General features: G+C 40.8%; 1 protein-coding gene across 1 annotated transcript in view; it reads left to right on the top strand.

The window, feature by feature from the left end:
• The first annotated feature begins 15139 nt into the window (after positions 1 to 15139).
• Positions 15140 to 19087, top strand: part of LOC106567489 (BTB/POZ domain-containing protein KCTD16) — a 71298-nt gene continuing 67350 nt past the window's right edge. Inside the window, exon 1 of the mRNA XM_014136779.2 lies at positions 15140 to 17152. Coding sequence (XP_013992254.1) covers positions 16309 to 17152 — 844 coding nt within the window. The 5' untranslated portion in view covers positions 15140 to 16308. The remainder of the gene's footprint in view (positions 17153 to 19087) is intronic.

Genomic DNA, 19087 nt, shown 5'->3' with positions numbered 1-19087 from the left:
TGGTTGTTTCATCGAGCAGGTTCCCGCCTACAAATAGCTGGGCTTTTGGATTGATAATAATTTGATGTTTAAAAAACATACTGATGAGCTAGTTAAAAAGCTGAGATTTAAAGTATAGTTCTTTTATAGAAATACAGTGCATTCGTAATGTATTCAGACCCCTTGACATTTTCCACATTTTGTTATGTTACAGCCTAATTCTAAAATTGATTTTAAAAAAATATCTTCATCAATTTAACACATTAATGACAAAGCGAAAACAGGTTTATTGAAACTTTAGCAAATAATACAAATTTAAAAAATGAAAACCTTATTTACATAAGTATTCAGACCCTTTGCTATGAGACTCGAAATTGAGCTCAGGTGCATCCTGTTTCCATTGATCATCCTTGAGATGTTTCTACAACGATTGGAGTCCACCTGTGGTAAATGCAATTGATTGGACATGATTTAGAAAGATACACACCTGTCTATATAAGGTCCCACAGTTGACAGCGCATGTCAGAGAAAAAACCAAGCCATGAGGTTGAAGGAATTGTCCATAGATCTCCAAGACAGGATTGTGTTCAGGCACAGATCTGGGGAAGGGTACCAAACAATTCTGCAGCATTGAAGATGTCCATGAACACAGTGTCCTCCATCATTCTGAAATGGAAGAAGTTTGAGCAATAGGGGGAGAAGGGCCTTGATCAGGGAGGTGACCAAGAACCTGATGGTCACTTTAACATAGCTCTAGAGTTCCTCTGTGGAGATGGGAGAACCTTCCAGGAGGACAACCATCTATGTAGCACTAAACAAATCAGACCTTTATGGTAGAGTGGCCAGACAGAAAAGGCACATGACAGCCCGCTTGGAGTTTGCCAAAAGGTACTTAAAGGACTCTCGGACCATGAGAAACAATATTCTCTGGTCTGATGAAACCAAGATTGAACTCTTTAGCCTGAATGCCAACTGTTACGTCTGGAGGAACCCTGGCACCATCCCTACTGTGAAGCATGGTGGTGGCATCATTATGCTGTGGGGATGTTTTTCAGCAGCAGGGACTGGGAGACTAGTCAGGATTGAGGGACAGAAGAACGGAGCAAAGTACACAGAGATTCTTGATGAAAACCTGCTCCAGAGCACTCAGGACCTCAGTCTGGGGTGAAGGTTCACCTTCCAACAGGACATCGACCCTAAGCACACAGCCAAGACAACACAGAACTGGCTCCGGGACAAGTCTCTGAATGTCCTTGAGTGATCCAACCAGAGCCCGGACTTGAACCCGATCTAAAATATCTGGAGAGACCTGCAATTACTGTGCAGCAACGCTCCTCATCCAACCTGACAGAGATGGCGAGGATCTGCAGAGAAGAACGGGAGAAACTACCCAAATACCAATTTGCCAAACTTGTAGCGTCACACTCAAGAAGACTCAAGCTTGTAATCGCTGCCGAAGGTGCTTCAACAAAGTCCCGAGTAAAGGGTCTGAATGCTTATGTAAATGTATTATTTCAGATTTGTATTTTTAACAAAATAGCAAACAATTCTAAACCTGTTTTTGCTTTGTCATTATGGGGTATTGTGTGTTGATTGATGAGGGGGATTCTTTTTAAATAATCCATTTTAGAATAAGGCTGAAGTGTAACAAAATGTGGAAAAAATCAGGGGGTCAAAATACTTTGCGAATGCATTGTAGGTCATGCACAGCAGGAGGCAGATTGTACAGATTGTACAGTTTTATTTTTTTACCTTTATTTAACCAGGTAGGCTAGTTGAGAACAAGTGCGACCTGGCCAAGATAAAGCAAAGCAGTGCGACACAAACAACAACACAGAGTTACACATGGAATAAACAAACATGCAGTCAATAATACAATAGAAAAAGTATATATACAGTGTGTGCAAATGAGGTAGGATAAGGGAGGTAAGGCAATAAATAGGCCATAGTGGCAAAATAATTACAATATAGCAATTAAACACTTGAGTGATAGATGTGCAGAAGATGAGTGTGCAAGTAGAGATACTGGTGTGCAAAGGAGCAAAATAAATAAAATAAATAACAGTATGGGGGATGAGGTAGTTGGATGTTCTATTTACAGATGGGCTATGTACAGGTGGAGAGATCTGTGAGCTCCTCTGACAGCTGGTGCTTAAAGTTAGTGAGGGAGATATGAGTCTCCAGCTTCAGTGATTTTTGCAGTTTGTTCCAGTCATTGGCAGCAGAGAACTGGAAGGAAAGGCAGCCAAAGGAGGAATTGGCTTTGGGGGTGACCAGTGAGATATACCTGCTGGAGCGCGTGCTACGGGTGCTGCTATGGTGACCAGTGAGCTGAGATAAGACGGGGCTTTACCTAGCAAAGACTTATAGATGACCTGGAGCCAGTGGGTTTGGCGACGAATATGAAGCGAGGGCCAGCCAATGAGAGCATACAGGTCGCAGTGGTGGGTAGTATATGGGGCTTTGGTGACAAAACGGATGGCACTGTGATAGACTGCATCCAATTTGCTGAGTAGAGTGTTGGAGGCTATTTTGTAAATGACATCGCCAAAGTCAAGGATCGGTAGGATAGTTAGTTTTATGAGGGTATGTTTGGCAGCATGAGTGAAGGATGCTTTGTTGCGAAATAGGAAGCCAATTCTAGATTTAATTTTGGATTGGAGATGCTTAATGTGAGTCTGGAAGGAGAGTTTACAGTCTAACCAGACACCTAGGTATTTGTAGTTGTACACATATTCTAAGTCAGAACCGTCCAGACTAGTGATGCTCGACGGGCGGGCAGGTGTGGGCAGCGACCGGTTGAAGAGCATGCATTTAGTTTTACTTGCATTTAAGAGCAGTTGGAGGCCACGGAAGGAGAGTTGTATGGCATTGAAGCTCGTCTGGAGGTTAGTTAACACAGTGTCCAAAGAAAGGCCAGAAGTATACAAAATGGTGTCGTATGCGTAGAGGTGGATCTCTGTATACATCATTGATGTATACAGAGAAAAGAGTCGGCTCGAGAATTGAACCTTGTGGCACCCCCATAGAGACTGCCAGAGGTCCGGACAACAGGCCTTCCGATTTGACACACTGAACTCTGTCTGAGAAGTAGTTGGTGAACCAGGGGAGGCAGTCATTTGAGAAACCAAGGCTGTTGAGTCTGCCGATAAGAATGTGGTGATTGACAGATTCGAAAGCCTTGTCCAGCTCGATGAATACAGCTGCACAGTACTGTCTCTTATCGATGGCGGTTATGATATCCTTTAGGACCTTGAGCGTGGCTGAGGTGTACCCATGACCAACCCGGAAACCAGATTGTATAGCGGAGAAGGTACGGTGGGATTCAAAATGGTCGGTGATCTGTTTGTTAACTTGACTTTCGAAGACCTTAGAAAGGCAGGGTAGGATAGATATAGGTCTGTAGCAGTTTGGGTCTAGAGTGTCTCCCCCTTTGAGGAGGGGGATGACCGCGGCAGCTTTCCAATCTTTGGGGATCTCAGACGAAACGAAAGAGAGGTTGAACAGGCTAGTAATAGGGGTTGCAACAATTTCGGCAGATCATTTAAGAAAGAGAGGGTCCATATTGTCTAGCCCGGCTGATTTGTAGGGGTCCAGATTTGCAGCTCTTTCAGAACATCAGCTATCTGGATTTGGGTGAAAGAGAAATGGGGGAGTCTTGGGCAAGTTGCTGTAGGGGGTGCAGGGCTGTTGACCGGGGTAGGCGTAGCCAGGTGGAAAGCATGGTCAGCCGTAAAAAATGCTTATTGAAATTCTCAATTAACATGGATTTATCGCCGGTGACAGTGTTTCCTAGCCTCAGTGCAGTGGGCAGCTGGGAGGATCTGCTCTTAATCTCCATGGACTTACTGTGTCCCAGAACCTTTTAGAGTTTGTGCTACAGGATGCAAATTTCTCTTTGAAAAGCTAGCCTTTGCTTTCCTAACTGCCTGTGTATATTGGTTCCTAACTTCCCTGAAAAGTTGCATATCGGATGTTTTTGTGTGGGTCAAGGGCAGTCAGGTCTGGAGTGAACCAAGGGCTATATCTGTTCCTGGTTAGAAAAATAAATATGTGGCATGCTTATTTTCTTGACCACGGTGACACCATTTATCAGAGTGCAGCAGCCACTACTCTTAATCCTTTGGATGCCATTCACAATTGCGCCCTTCACTTTATCACAGGTGATAGTTTTAATCCATATCACTGCATCCTGTATGAACAGATAGGCTGGTCCTCATTAAAGTCCCATAGATCACTTCATTACTCCCTTTCTGTTCACAAAGCTGTACTATACAAGCTTACTTAATGTAAATGTAAATGTAAATGTACTTGTTGACTTACTTGTTGTTAAAGGTTCTGACTTCCTTATTATTAAAACCCGTTCACAGGGTTCGTTAACTCTTGAGAATCCTCGGGTCTCCAACGAAATAGGTAAGTCTGCTTTTAGTTTTAACGCTCCACATTTTTGGAATTCATTACATTTGGATTCCCTGGTGCCACTAAGGCAGTTTTAAATCATGATGATAAATTAGTTCACTGAGGTGTGCAATTGTTTTGATTGAATGACTTTAATTATTTGTTTATGATGCCTGTGATGTTTGTGATGTTCTAATGTATTGTACTTGTTATTGTATCTTTTTATTCTATCTTGTATCGTGTAGTTTTATCTTTTATTTTATGTCCTCAGGGCACCATTTGAAAATTAGACCCTAGTCTCAAATGGACTCCCTAATAAAATAAAAGTTCATAAGAGGCGCTGTCATGCCCTCTTCATGACTGCACGGGTGTGTGTGTACTACGTTAAATCCTTAGTGATGTGGATGCCAAGGAGCTTTCAACCGGCTTCACTACAGCCCTGTGGATGGGGGTGTGCTCTCACCTCTTTCTCCTGTAGTCCACGAACAGCTCCTTGGTCTTACTGACGTTGAGGAAGAGGCTGTTGTCCTGGCACCACACTGCTAAGTCTCTGACCTTGTCCCTGTAGGCTGTCTCATCGCCGTGTTGGAGTCATGTGTGGCTTCGCAGTCGTGGGTGAACAGGGAGTACAGGAAGGGACTAAGCATACACCCTGAGGGGCCCCTGTGTTGAGGATCAGCGTGGTGGAGGTGTTGTTGCCTACCTTCACCACCTTGGAGCCCAGGATCCAGTTGCAGAGGGAGGTGTTCAGTCCCAGGGTCCCCACCTTGTTGATGAGCTTGGAGGGGACTATGGTGTTGAACGCTGAGCTGTAGTCTATGAACAGCATTCTAACATAGTTATTGAGATTGCGTTATCTGTGGGTCTGCTGGGGTGGTATGCAAATTCAAATCAAATCAAACTGTATTTGTCACATACACGTGTTTAGCAGATGTTATTGCAGGTGTAGGGAAATCCTTGTGTTTCTAGCTCCAACAGTGCAGTAATATCTAACAAGTAATATCTAACAATACACACAATCTAAAGTAAAGGAATGGAATTAAGAATATATATATCTTTGGACGAGCAATGTCAGAGCGGCATAGACTAAGATACAGTAGAATAGGACAGTATATACATATGAGAAGAGTAATGCAAAATATGTAAACATTATTAAAGTGACTAGTGTTCCAATTATTAAAGTGGCCAATGATTTCAAGTCTATGTACAGGGCAGCGGCCCCTAATGTGCTAGTGATTGCTATTTAACAGTCTGATGGCCTCGAGATAGAAGCTGTTGTTCAGTCTCTCTGTCCCAGTGTTCATGCACATGTATTGACCTCGCCTTCTGGATGATAACGCGGTGAACAGGCAGTGGCTCAGGGGGTTGTTGTCCTTGATGATCTTTTTGGCTTACAGACCCTGAAGCAGGCACCACGTGCCAAAACGTTGGTTGCTCTACCCATTAAATGTTTGAGAGCATAATTACAGCGAGGGACTTTCTTTCTTTTTATAGTTTAGGGCAGGGATGATCAACTCTATTCGGCTGCGGGCCGATTCTTTTCTTGTAATTGTCAATTACAAGTAATTTGTAGACTGCAAGAAGCCCAAACAGACATGTTTGACTAAAACATCATTTCAAACTTTGCTTACGTTTGTATACAATCACTTGTCTCTCTGTTTTGAGTGGGAATACTTGGGACCAATTTCTTTTATTCCTGGTGTTATTACAGTCTTTTATGTCCAACAACGAAAAAAAAGTATATGCAGTACAGGTCAAAAGTTTTAGAACACCTACTCATTCAAGGGTTTTTCATTATTTTTACTCATTTCAACATTGAGACTAATAGGGAAGACATCAAAACTATGAAATAACACATATGGAATCATGTAGTAATCAAAAACGTGTAAAACAAGTCAAAATGTATTTGATATTCTTCAAAGTAGCCACCTTTTGCCTTGATGACAGCTTTGCACTCTCTTGGTATTCTCTCAACCAGCTTCACCTGGAATGCTTTTCCAACAGTCTTGAAGGAGTTCCCACATATGCTGAGCACTTTTTGGCTGCTTTTCCTTTGCTCTGGAGTCCAACGCATCCCAAACCATCTCAATTGGGTTGAGGTCGGGTGATTGTGGAGGCCAGGTCATCTGATGCAGCACTCCATCCCTCTCCTTCTTGGTAAAATATCTCTTATACCGCCTGGTGTAAGTCCCACTAAGCCCAAACCAGATGGGATGGTGTGTTGCTGCAGAATGCTGTGCAAGCCATGGTGGATAAGTGTGCCTTGAATTCTAAATAAATCACAGACAGTGTCACCAGCAAAGCACCCCCCACCATCACACCTCCTCCTCCATGCTTCACAGTGGGAACCACACATGCGGAGATATTCTGTTCACCTACTCTGCGTCTCACAAAGACACGGCGGATGGAACCAAAAATCTCAAATTTGGACTCATCAGACCACAAGACAGATTTCCACCTGTCTAATGTCCATTGCTTATGTTTATTGGTTCAAGCAAGTCTCTTCTTATTATTGGTGTCCTTTAGTAGTGGTTTCTTTGCAGTAGTTCAACCAAGAAGGCCTGATTCATGCAGTCTCCTCTGAACAGTTGATGTTGAAATGTTTCTGTTACTTGAACTCTATGAATCATTTATTTGGGCTTCAATTTCTGAGGCTGGTAACTCTAATGCAATTATCCTCTGCAGCAAAGGTAACTCTGGGTCTTCCTTTCCTGTAACGGTCCTCATGAGAGCCAGTTTCATCATAGTGCTTGATGGTTTTTGCAACTGTACTTGAAGAAACTTCCACAGTTCTTGAAATATTCCTGGATTGACTGACCTTCATGTCTTAAAGTAATGATGTACTGTTAATTCTCTTTGCTTATTAAAGCTGTTCTTGTCATAATATGGACTTGGTCTTTTACCAAATAGGGCTATCTTCTGTATACCACCCGTACCTTGTCACAACACAACTGATAGGCTCAAACGCAGTAGGAAGGAAATAAATTCCACACATTAACTTTTAACAAAGCACACCTGTTAATTGAAATGCATTCCAGGTGACTACCTCATTAAGCTGGTTGAGAGAATGCCAAGAGTGTTCCAAGCTGTCATCAAGGCAAAGGGTGGCTACTTAGAAGGATCTAAAATATATTAAATATATTTGATTTGTTTAACCCTTTTTTGGTTGCTACATGATTCCATGTGTTATTTCATAGTTTTGATGTCTTCACTATTATTCTACAATAGTTTGTTCACAAGAAATGTGTGAAGTTGTTGAAAAACGAGTTTTAATGACTCCAATCTAAGTGTATGTAAACTTCCGACTTCAACTGTATATATGAAATAGAACATTGTCATTTTTTGATCCCTTATCTCCAGGTAGTTTTGCAAAAAGGCGTGCACACAGTTGATGTGTTTGATGTAGTTTACAAAAAAGAATTTGAGACCACACTAGTCACACTTGATATTGCACGCCCAGCAGAGAATCAGGGATGAGGGGCATCATCGGGCACACATCAAGATACTATAATAAGCAACTAATTGTCAAGCCCTGAGCAATATGACATTTAATCGATTAAAAATTACATGACCCTCCCCTGGACTAAATAAAACAAATACTAAACCCTACTATAAGCATGACCTACCCCCATTTTCCTCTGGGAAACAATTGTGTAAATTTTGACCGCTCCCTTGCTCTCCTTAGTCAGCAACTCTACAAAACATTTTTGAGTGTTAGTTTATGCTTTTTACTAGTTATAAAGTCACCAATGGACCCTCTATTTTACAATGTGCCCCTGCAAATCAGAGAGGCCTCTGAAGATAAAAAGTATTATTGACTCATCCAGTAGCCAGATGTAATGTATTGCATCTACAGTGCCTTCAGAAAGTATTCACACTCCTTGAGTTGTTCCACATTTTGTTGTGTTACAAAGTGGGGATGAAGGGTGATTTAATTGAAAAAAAATTGTCAACGATCTACACAAAATGTGTTTTAACATTTGTAAAAATAAGTAATTATATACTTCAAAATTCTTCAAGCTCTGTCAAATTAGTTGTTGACAATTGCTAGAGAACCATTTCCAATCAGATTTCAAGCAAAACTGTAACTCAGCCGCTCAGGGACAGTCACTGTCTTCTTGGTAAGCAACTGCAGTGTAGATTTGGCCTTGTGTTTTAGGTTATTGTCCTGCTGAAAGGTGAATGAATCTCCCAGTGTCTGGTGGAATGCAAACTGAACCAGGTATTCCTCGAGGATTTTGCCTGTGCTTAACTCCACTCTGTTTATTTTTTATCCTGAAAAACTCCTGTCCTTAACGATTACAAGAATAGCCATAATATGATGCAGCCAGCATTATGCTTGAAAATATGGAGAGTGGTACTCAGTAATGTGTTGTATTAGATTTGCCCCAAACATAACACTTTTTATTCATAAAAATGTAATTGCTTTGCCACATTTTCTTTAGTATTATTTTAGTGCCTTGGTGCAAACAGGATGCATGTTTTTATTCTGTACAGGCTTCCTGCTTTTCAATCTGTCAATTAGGTTAGTATTGTGGAGTAATTACAATGTTGTTGATCCATCCTCTGTTTTCTCCCACCACATCCATTAAACTTTGTAACTGTTTTAAAGTCACCATTGGCCTCATGGTGAAATCTCTGAGCGGGTTCCTTCCTCCCAGGCAACTGAGTAAGTAAGGATCTTTGTCGTGAGTGGGTGTATTGATATACCATCCAAAGTGTAATTAATAACTTCACCATGCTCAAAGGAATATTCAATGTCTGCTTTTGTTTTTTACCCATCTACCAATAGGTGCCCTTTTTTATGAGGCATTGGAAAACCTCCCTGGTCTTTGTGGTTGAATCTGTGTTTGACTGAGGGACCTTACAGATGTATGTGTGTATGTGTGTGTATGTATGTGTGGGGTACAGAGATGAGGTAGTCATTCAAAAATCATGTTAAACAGCTTTAATTTTTTTTAATTTGTGGGGTATTGTGTGTAGGCCAGTGAAAAAAAAATCTAAATTTAATCAACTTTAAACTCAGGCTGTAACAAAACAAAATGTGGAAAAAGTCAAGAGGTGTGAATACTTTCTGATGTCACTGTATATATATGGGGTGGCAGGTAGCCTAGTGGTTAGAGCGTTTGACTAGTAACTGAAAGGTTGGAAGGTCGAATACCTGAGCCGACAAGGTAAAAATCTGTCTTTTTGCCCCTGAACAAGGCAGTTAACCCACTGTTCCTAGGCCGTCATTGAAAATAAGAATTTGTTCTTAACTGACTTGCCTAGTTAAATAAAGGTATATCTTTTTTTTTAAATGATGACTAGATACAGTATTATGCACCCAGTCCGTCAGAGTATTTATGCTTCATCATTATGGTCTAAGACTGCTACTGAGATACTTAGAACACATACTGTAATGTCCTCCATTAGATCTGGACTAGTCAAAATCACATTTGCAGTTTCACATCTAAGAAAACTCCACTTATGAAAATCTTACTTTCACATGTGGAATTGCAAGTTCACATGTGGGGGTGAATTTGTGTTTTTTTCCTAATGTGAAAAACCCAGCAGCGTTGCAGTTCTTGACACACTCAAACTGGTGCGCCTGGCACCTACTACCATACCCCTTTCAAAAACACTTAAAATTTTTGTCTTGCCCATTCACCCTCTGAATGGCACACACACAATCCGTTTCTCAATTCTCTCAAGGCTTAAAAATCCTTCTTTAACCTGTCTCCTCCCCTTCACCTCTGATTGAAGGGGATTTAACAGGTGACATCAACAAGGGGTCGTAGCTTTCACCCGGATTCACCTGGTCAGTGTATGTCAAGGAAAGAGCAGGTGTCAAGGAAAGAGCAGGTGTTCCCTAATGTTTTGTACACTCTGTGTACATGTATGCTTAGCTCTACCACTAGGGAGAGGCATTCAAAGTGTTAATGCTGCAGGCTTGCACCTCTCTTCTTCGTATATTGGTCCGTGACCGTTGGGAGAAGCCAAGTGAAAAGAACAGAGAAGCTAGCTCTCTGTGTCTCCTTATTTTTTATCCTGTTTTCCAGTTTGTACACATGGTTACATTTTCAAAATCTAGAGATAACATGATTAACTAAACTATGAGTTTTCTGGCCATTTTGATGTAGAATTTAATTGTTTTGACTAAGTGAAAAACTAGTGAGATTTTCCCACTTACATGTGTAGCCAAGCTAAGTAGCTAACTAGCTCAAATTTGTATGCAAGTCAATGCGAACGTTTCGGATTATTTTTAAAATGTTATTTTTAAATGTTTTGGCTCTTAAAATCCTTAAGAGTTAATTGACACGTCAATCTAATTAACATAAATACAAAATCCTCATCAAAATCTGTCTGTTTACGCTAGAGATACCTTTTTTTCTGTATGGGCTGTGTCTGTCAACCGCATCCACTTATGTCAGCCTTCTGCATCTGTGGTGGATTTGGCAGAGCTATAGCACTGTTTGTCAGACCAGGAGACCCCCCCCACACACACATACAACCACTTAGACCTTTAGGGTTTATATGAGTGTATTTACACATGCACATATGAACCACTCTAATGATATGTATTTTAGAAGGTTACTTTTTATGACGTTTGTATCTAATGGTTGCCTGCTAATTGTTAACTACTAGCTAGCTTTGTGATAGGGGATAGCTAGCCTTCCATTTTGTCCTATTTTTTGTTTCTGTTATTGTTAGCTGTCCATTGGTTTTTGTAACATTTAATACACAGGCCCAAAAGGGATTTTAATATATTTGGAAATGTGTGAATATGTTTTCTTTTGTAATGAATGTAAACAGATATTTTTCTACTAAGAGATGCTTTTGAAATAGGGCTGTCAGAATTAATAATTTAACTCAAGTTAACTTTTTGTAATTTTATTTTTTGGTATATTTTTTTCTCGTGATTAATCACATTGTCTGAAAGAGTTCCAAATACACTGAAAATATCCAAAATACATGATAATTACAGCTAAAAAAATATGCAATGTCAAAACAAATTGACATTGAGGTTAAAGAAAGTGTGGTTTATCAATTTACTTGATTTTGCTTACCGTTATTTTGGACAAAATCAAGACTTCAATATTCTTGTAAGCTTTTTATATAAAAATCTTAAATAACAGCTCAATTTGATCAAATTCTTAATTTGTGATTAGTTGTTATTAACCACAGCAAATTCTGGGATTATCTTGATTACATTTTTAAACGTTTGAAAGCCCTATTTTGAATTGAACAGTAAATATTCTGAGATTAAGAGAAATGTACAATAAATATACAGGTAACTGCCAAAATAATGCAAACACCAACATAAAGTGTCTTAATAGGGCATTGGGCCCCCACGAGCCAGAACAGCTTCAATGCACCTTGGCATAGATTCTGCAAGTGTCTGGAACTCTGTTGGAGGAATGCAACACCATTCTTACCTAAGCACAAATGCTAAACATAGAATATCACATGTGAAATGTTTGGAAAGCACATGTGTCTGAGTCATGTGAGAAATCCATGTAAAACTTCACACATATAGTATGTCCGAAAACCACGTATCTGACTCATGAAAAGAAAAATGTTGTTTTTTTCTTCACATTGGGATTTGTTCATGTGTGATTTTCAACTTTTTTTTCTGAGGGTAATACCAACCTGACAATCAGATGGCTTATTGCACAGACACAATCCCCCCAATAACTCCTATCAGGTTCACTGATAAGTGCTGAAAGAAGGGACATGCTGCCATCTATCTGCTTCTCAGCTCTATAATCAGTTTTTCCTCCCAGGTGCCGGTTCATCTTGAATCTCCCTTTAAAAAAAACAACATAAAATTAGCAGTTTCACATGTAACAAAACTCTAACTGTGGAAATCTCACTTTCATATGTGGAATTGCAGATTCACATTTGGGATTGAAATAATGTTATGGTAGCAATGTTTCCACCGGTGGAATTAGGGTGACCACATTCAAAACGCCCAAATGCAGGAAATAAATGCGTGAAAAAATGGCACATATGTGGAACACTTTTTTCAGGAGGGGAAATCACATGTGAAAAATGTACATGTGAAACTTTGCGTGTCTAAAAACCACGTCTGACCAAAAAACTAAGAAAGTGATTTGTTTACACATGTCTGAAAACCATGTTTTTTTCACGTGATTTATTTTATGTTTTTTTGTAAGAGCTCACCCACATGGTTCGGAGGTGCCCCAATCACCTGCTGCAAGTGGCTGAAATCAGTGAAATGAAATGCAGAGCGGGATTCATCTGGGCATAAAGCACGCAAGTACACTCCCCAAAATCATGCTGAAGTGAATGAGTAAGTCATCACACATCATAGGCTCTGTCTGGAGAGATGTGAGTGAGTAGGGCGCCTCTCTGATATACTTCCATTAAGCCCCCTCAATAGAGGGGTTGTGGTTTGAGAGGAAGCCAATGGTAAAGTGGATCTAGACCAGTTCCTCGGTGTCTGATGATGATAGCAGAATAATCTAAGTAAACTTACCTATGTTTTTATTGAACAAAACCTTCCAGTTCTGTATGGAGAGACAAGACATGGAAATAAAAGAGCATAATGTTGATTTCCAATGTATCTCATTTGAAACTGCCATAGCCCTACTACACCAACAGTAATAACACCTTACAGATGGTCATACCCCTTTAAATAGCAGCACATGACGTTGTATTTATGATTACAGCCATGGCCTACTTCTGACTGAGTGCACAGAGGTCTCAGGAAGGCCCACTCTCTGAGGAGTAGCAGGTCTTCAGAAATACCACAGGACAACATTAAGTAGAAAAACAGACATTTAGGGTGGACTTTTTTTATTTAAAGAGGGCAATTGCATCATCTCTTCCATTTACTGCATAGGCCTTTTGAGGTAGCCGAGTATCATCCAGCGTAAACCACTGGAGCGGTTTTTAATCACTTGATGAAAGTTACAAAGGGGAGGAATCCATCAAATATAAAAATTGGTGGTAGGTCCTTCTGAAATGAAAGTGCTCAGAATGAGAGGAGTATCTCGCCTCTCAGTTTAAGTAGGCCTTTCCTGCAGTCAAATGACCTAGTGGCCTCATGGGTGGATGTTATTAATATTTTTCATAAATAATCAATATTATAAAAAATACAAATAAACTGAAAATGTGGTGTTTCTATGTCAAACGGTTTTGTTATATTTCAGTCTTCTGTGATGTGTATAAAGTGTAATATAGGGATGCAAGCACAAAATGTTATACATTTCACTGCCTTATGACATGGTACAGGTGTCTTCTTTTTAAAGCCCATAACCATGTGTGTGTGTGTCACGGTTGTCGTAGGAATGAGCGGACCAAAGTGCAGCGTGCGTGTCGTTCAACATTTTATTTATACTGTGAAACTATGCAATACATAAATAAACTGAATGACAAAAACAAACCGTGACGCAGAGGTGAAACATACACTACTCAAAATTAATCTCCCACAAACCCAGGTGGGACAAACACCAACTTAAATATGACCTCCAATTAGAGACAACGATGACCAGCTGCCTCTAATTGGAGAGCATCTCAAACAAAGCCCAACATAGAAATACAAAAACTAGAACCCAACATAGAAATACAAAACTAGAACATAACATAGAAAAACTAACCTAGAAAACCCCCGTCACGCCCTGACCTATTCTACCATAGAAAATAACAACTTACTATGGTCAGGACGTGACAGTGAGGAGTATGCTTTTGTTTCAAAGTAGATGTTACGTCTGTTGTTGGAATGAGGCCAAGGTGCAGCGTGGTAGGCGTACATTTTATTTTATTAACCATGACACTGGGAAAAACAACAAAATACGAAAACGAACGTAACGCTACATGCAGTGCAGAAAGCAACTACACACAAACAAGATCCCACAATCACAGGTGGGAAAAAGGGCTGCCTAAGTATGATCCCCAATCAGAGACAACGATAAACAGCTGCCTCTGATTGGGAACCATACTAAGCCAACAAAGAAATAGAAACATAGATATGTCTACCCAAGTCACACCCTGACCTAACAAAATATAGAATAAAAAAGGCTCTCTAAGGTCAGGGCGTGACAGTAGATTTGTTTTAAGACTACTAAGAAACACTCTGTGTGACCCTGATTTAGCCCACTGCAGTAAAAGGTTCTTGTTGGATATTGGGCAATATGAACACCCATTAACAATGACTGCTGGGATGGCCAACCAAGTCCAAATCCAAAGAGTGAACTTATATCTAATAAAGTAGTAGCAGTATTACCTTTTGTTATGAAATGGATGCCTAGATGTAGTTATCTTGAACATATTGTGGAATTATACCCAACATGACGTGGTTGGGTACTCTGTGCAATCTTGGCTTATAAAACCAATAGTATTTAGCCCTGTCCGTGAAAAAGTAGGCCTAATTATTTTTGTATTAATAATTGCCTTGTTTCCCTTAAACACTTATCTCCAAGATAACTATTTCCACTCTCGTATCAACAAATTTAGAGACATTAAGACAGTCTTCAACACGTTGAGTTTCAACGAACAGAACGCTAAAATGTGCACGTGCAGCAACCTAGAGTTGCATGCAAGGTACCTGTGAGCTGGTGGATCTGTCCGTGGTCCTGAATTTTTTTTTATTTTAGAGCGTCGAACATAACTGCAAGAGGCGCTGTTGCATAATCAGAATGTTAACAGTTGAGGCGGTAGCTATTCGCCACACCAGACCAGTCAAGTGCAATGCAAATTGATAGGCTACTGTTAAGTATTTATTTCTATCATAATCGCCTACTATGGTTGACAACACCATGGTCCATTCTTTTCGAGCCTGAAATCGCTTCCGTTTTAAATACTCACAAAAACCTATTATTGACTAAGATAATGGAGAAATTATTGCACTCGGATTGGGTGTTGGCTGTTGAAACGTAATCTTGTTGGATAATTTTCAGTTGGCAACAAGTTTAACCTATACTGTAATTTTATCAGAGGTCGACATAAAAAAAGGTGAAAGGTAGCTTTCAATATATGATATATATATATTTTAGTGTATTCCTTTAAGATGATGTAATTATTTATTACCTATTATGGTTTATCCCTGCACCATTGAGGCAACATCAGCTGAGACGTTGCTTTTTTTACGCTGCACCACCTTGCTTGGAGGGGACCGGGAGAATCGTTTCAGCTCCTCCGACAGCTCCAGCTATGCCGCCTTCAGCGCGCCCACAACCATGACACAATTTGTTCCTTCGACCGCTAACAGCACAATCTGAGCACTGGGGGACACACTACAGGACTCATCAGGTCGGAGTGGATGCAACCTCTGTGAAGTTACTCTTCAGACAGCCTTTTTAATCAGCAAGACCAAGTCCTCGTGTTCAAAGGAAGTTGGAGATAAAACGCCGGTGATAACGATATCTTTCCCTTTGGACTTTAGAAGTTGTTGTGAGGAGTTTTTTCTATTGAATATGTTGTAGATATATTTGTGCATTTCGTAGAGTATTGGGCTGTCTATAACCTATTCATTTTGCTCTAGCAAACAGCAGCAAGGCAGCTCATGTTCCGTTTGACAACGTTTCTATGTGATCTGGCCGCGGGGGTTCTCATGAACCTCAGTCATTTCCCTCGGCAATGTTCTTCTCCCATGGGCAATGGAGGCAGAGCAACTGATGCACGCTGTTATGGTACACACCTTTGATGCGTCTGTATATATTTTTGTAGTCTCAAAACACAATTTTTTTCTGTTATCTTTTGAGGTGGGTTTCGTGGACATCCACCACTATGCTATTTTTCTAAGACTGCAGCGACTAGTGGGTGAATGACTGGCTTTATACGAATTATTTGTCATAATCTATGTTCAGTGTGTTTAATTGTACATTTTAAACACAAATATACCTTATTTTAGTCCAAGTAAAATAGCAACTTTTGGACATCAATCTACCGTTTCCATATAAAATTCGGTGGAGTTTTTAGTCAATCATGACGGAAACAATGGCATTGAGTGGAAACTGTAGGACTAACCCTACGTCCAAAGAACAAGTATCTGTCCAGAATAGTTTCCCAGATGTTGTAGAATTAAATGTCGGGGGACAGGTGTATTACACGCGTCATGCAACGTTAGTAAGCACCCCGAATTCCTTGCTGGGAAAAATATTCTCACCCAAGAAAGATGCCACTAACGACTTGGCGCGGGACCCTAAGGGACGCTATTTTATCGACAGAGATGGATTTTTATTTCGATATGTGCTGGACTTCCTCAGAGACAAACAAGTTGTACTGCCCGACCATTTTCCAGAGAAGGGGAGGCTTAGGAAAGAGGCGGAGTACTTTCAGTTGTCAGACATGGTCAAACTATTGACCCCCGAAGATTTAAAACACAGTCCAGACGAATACTTCCACAGTGATTTTGAAGATGGTTCTCATGGCAGCGACCACAAGATGTGTCCGCCGTCGTCACTGGTCCCGGCGGACAGAAAAAGTGGGTTCATTACAGTTGGTTACAGGGGCTCTTGCACAGTGGGCAGAGAGAGTCAAACTGACGCCAAATTCAGAAGGGTCCCCCGGATTTTGATTTGTGGGAGGGTCGCGTTAGCCAAGGAAGTTTTTGGGGAGACCTTGAATGAGAGTCGAGACCCAGACAGGACCCCGGATCGATATACTTCCAGGTTTTACCTGAAGTTCAAACACCTTGAGAGGTCATTTGACATCCTGTCAGAGTGTGGTTTCCAGATGGTTGCCTGTAACTCTTCAGTCACAGCGTCCTCCGTGAATCGACACACAGAGGACAAGATCTGGTCAAGTTACACTGAATACATCTTCTATCGTAAGTGGCTTTCGTTTTTACTTTCGTCTCTACCAGGTACCTGCGAAACATTACACACATCCCATGTGAAATAGTCCTCCCAAGTCACCACTAGAAGGCACACTTGCTTTACAAGTTTTCCCCTATCATCCTGCTTTTGAAGAAGCACTGAGAGTGGTCACACACACACACACACACACACACACACACACACACACACACACACACACACACACACACACACACACACACACACACACACACACACACAATAACATGCATGCACAGAGATAGTCACTCAGTCCCTGTCTGTGTATGAGCGTGTGAGTGCCAGTGATCAATGCTTGCCAAACTGTGTATCTTTTGTGGAAATATTATGTTCCAATCCACTCCATCAAAAACACAACTGAAAATAGCCTACTACAAGTTGAGTAACAGAATGTGTAGTTTGAAAGCTGGTATGTGTTGAGGACGTCTGTCTGCCCACTCAAGAACTAATCTAGTTAGAGTTCATTCCTTTTAATTGCACTCTTACTGCTCTGTTGTATTCCCCCATGGTTCTAAACCCACTTGTTCCCAGAAACTCCTACCTGGGAAGCGCTATTCATCTTCCATACTGAGTGTGCTGCAGCCTCTCTTCATTTCTCTCCAAGCCTTCATTTTGAGGCATGGTAAGATGTAAGAGGATGGGTTTTATAATGGCTCTCAAAATATTGTATGGCGCAACAAAATACCACATATACTCAGAGGTGACAGTATATAAGGTGTTCCTTAGCTGCATAGGCCCTGCCAAAAGGTAGAACGCAAAGCAAGCTCATACTGCGACTGCATTCCACTCTGAGCTCATAAAACATATTGAGACAATATTTTCTCAAGTATATACTGTATAGTGTAGATTCGTCTGTATCATTTCCCTGAAGAATTTGCAAGGAGATGTTATTAGATTACCAATAAGCACTGTATGTTGGGAGCATATTAAGTTCCCTGATTAACAGGTGCAACAATTTAGAGATTATTCCTTCAGAAAAGGAGTAGATACAATTCCACAACAGCTGAACCTGTGTCATGACTCATGCAGTTCAGATGAGTAGCATGCACTTCACACTGTCTGGTCTCTGTTCTACACAAACGCGCATTCTAGCGATACCATGTACATTTGTCGATGAGAGTATGCTCCAAAGACCTCTCCTTGTTTACAGTGAAATAACATTGCTTTGCGGATCCCATCAACCAATATTTAGCTGTGAGTGCACACAGGAAGTTTGTAAAGATTGAAGGCACGCAGTGGAATCAATGAAGTCAGTGACAGCCTCTTGTTTGTCTGCTCACCCTCTCTGCCTCCCTGGCACGCTCCTGCCCCCCCCCGTCGCCCCTGGCAGAGCGCACCAGTTGCCTTTTATAGGCCTCACTGCTCCGTCTCGGTGTCTGCGTTGCCTGCTATTCACAGCAGTCACATTTATTTACCAATTTGTCGCATGGTTAGAGTGATTGATAATCAATCATTTTCAGTTGACAGTCGGAGGACTCACTGCTGGGACCTGCATGCCGAAGACATAGTAAATCATGCAATCATTTTTGGGGGCAAAATAATAATTTCTAAACCGTTTGCCTGGGTCCTTCCTCTTGACGTAAATAAATACATCAAATTATTACATTACAGAAAATTTGGTCATTGCAAATGCCCTTTCATATGGTGATAGTAAGTCATGTGTGACAAAGAACACTATTAGCTTAGAATACACAAATTAATAATTCTCCTGTAATGTGTTGCGGTAGGTGGGAAGGAGGGTGCATGGCACCATGTGTGACCCGACACATTCAAGGCATTTGCACCTTTCCGGAGTGGCACCATACAAACACACATGCACCGGTTTCAGCTTGAACAACTGCAAAAAGTAATACATCAAGCATATGAGTGTTTCGCAGTAAAACTTTGGTGTGACATTTTGGGAAGGA

This window comes from Salmo salar, chromosome ssa13 (genome assembly GCF_905237065.1).
Source record: "Salmo salar chromosome ssa13, Ssal_v3.1, whole genome shotgun sequence".
NCBI classification, from domain to species: domain Eukaryota; kingdom Metazoa; phylum Chordata; class Actinopteri; order Salmoniformes; family Salmonidae; genus Salmo; species Salmo salar.
The sequence above is the reverse complement of the archived record's forward strand: the minus strand, read 5'-3'. Positions and strand labels throughout refer to the sequence as shown.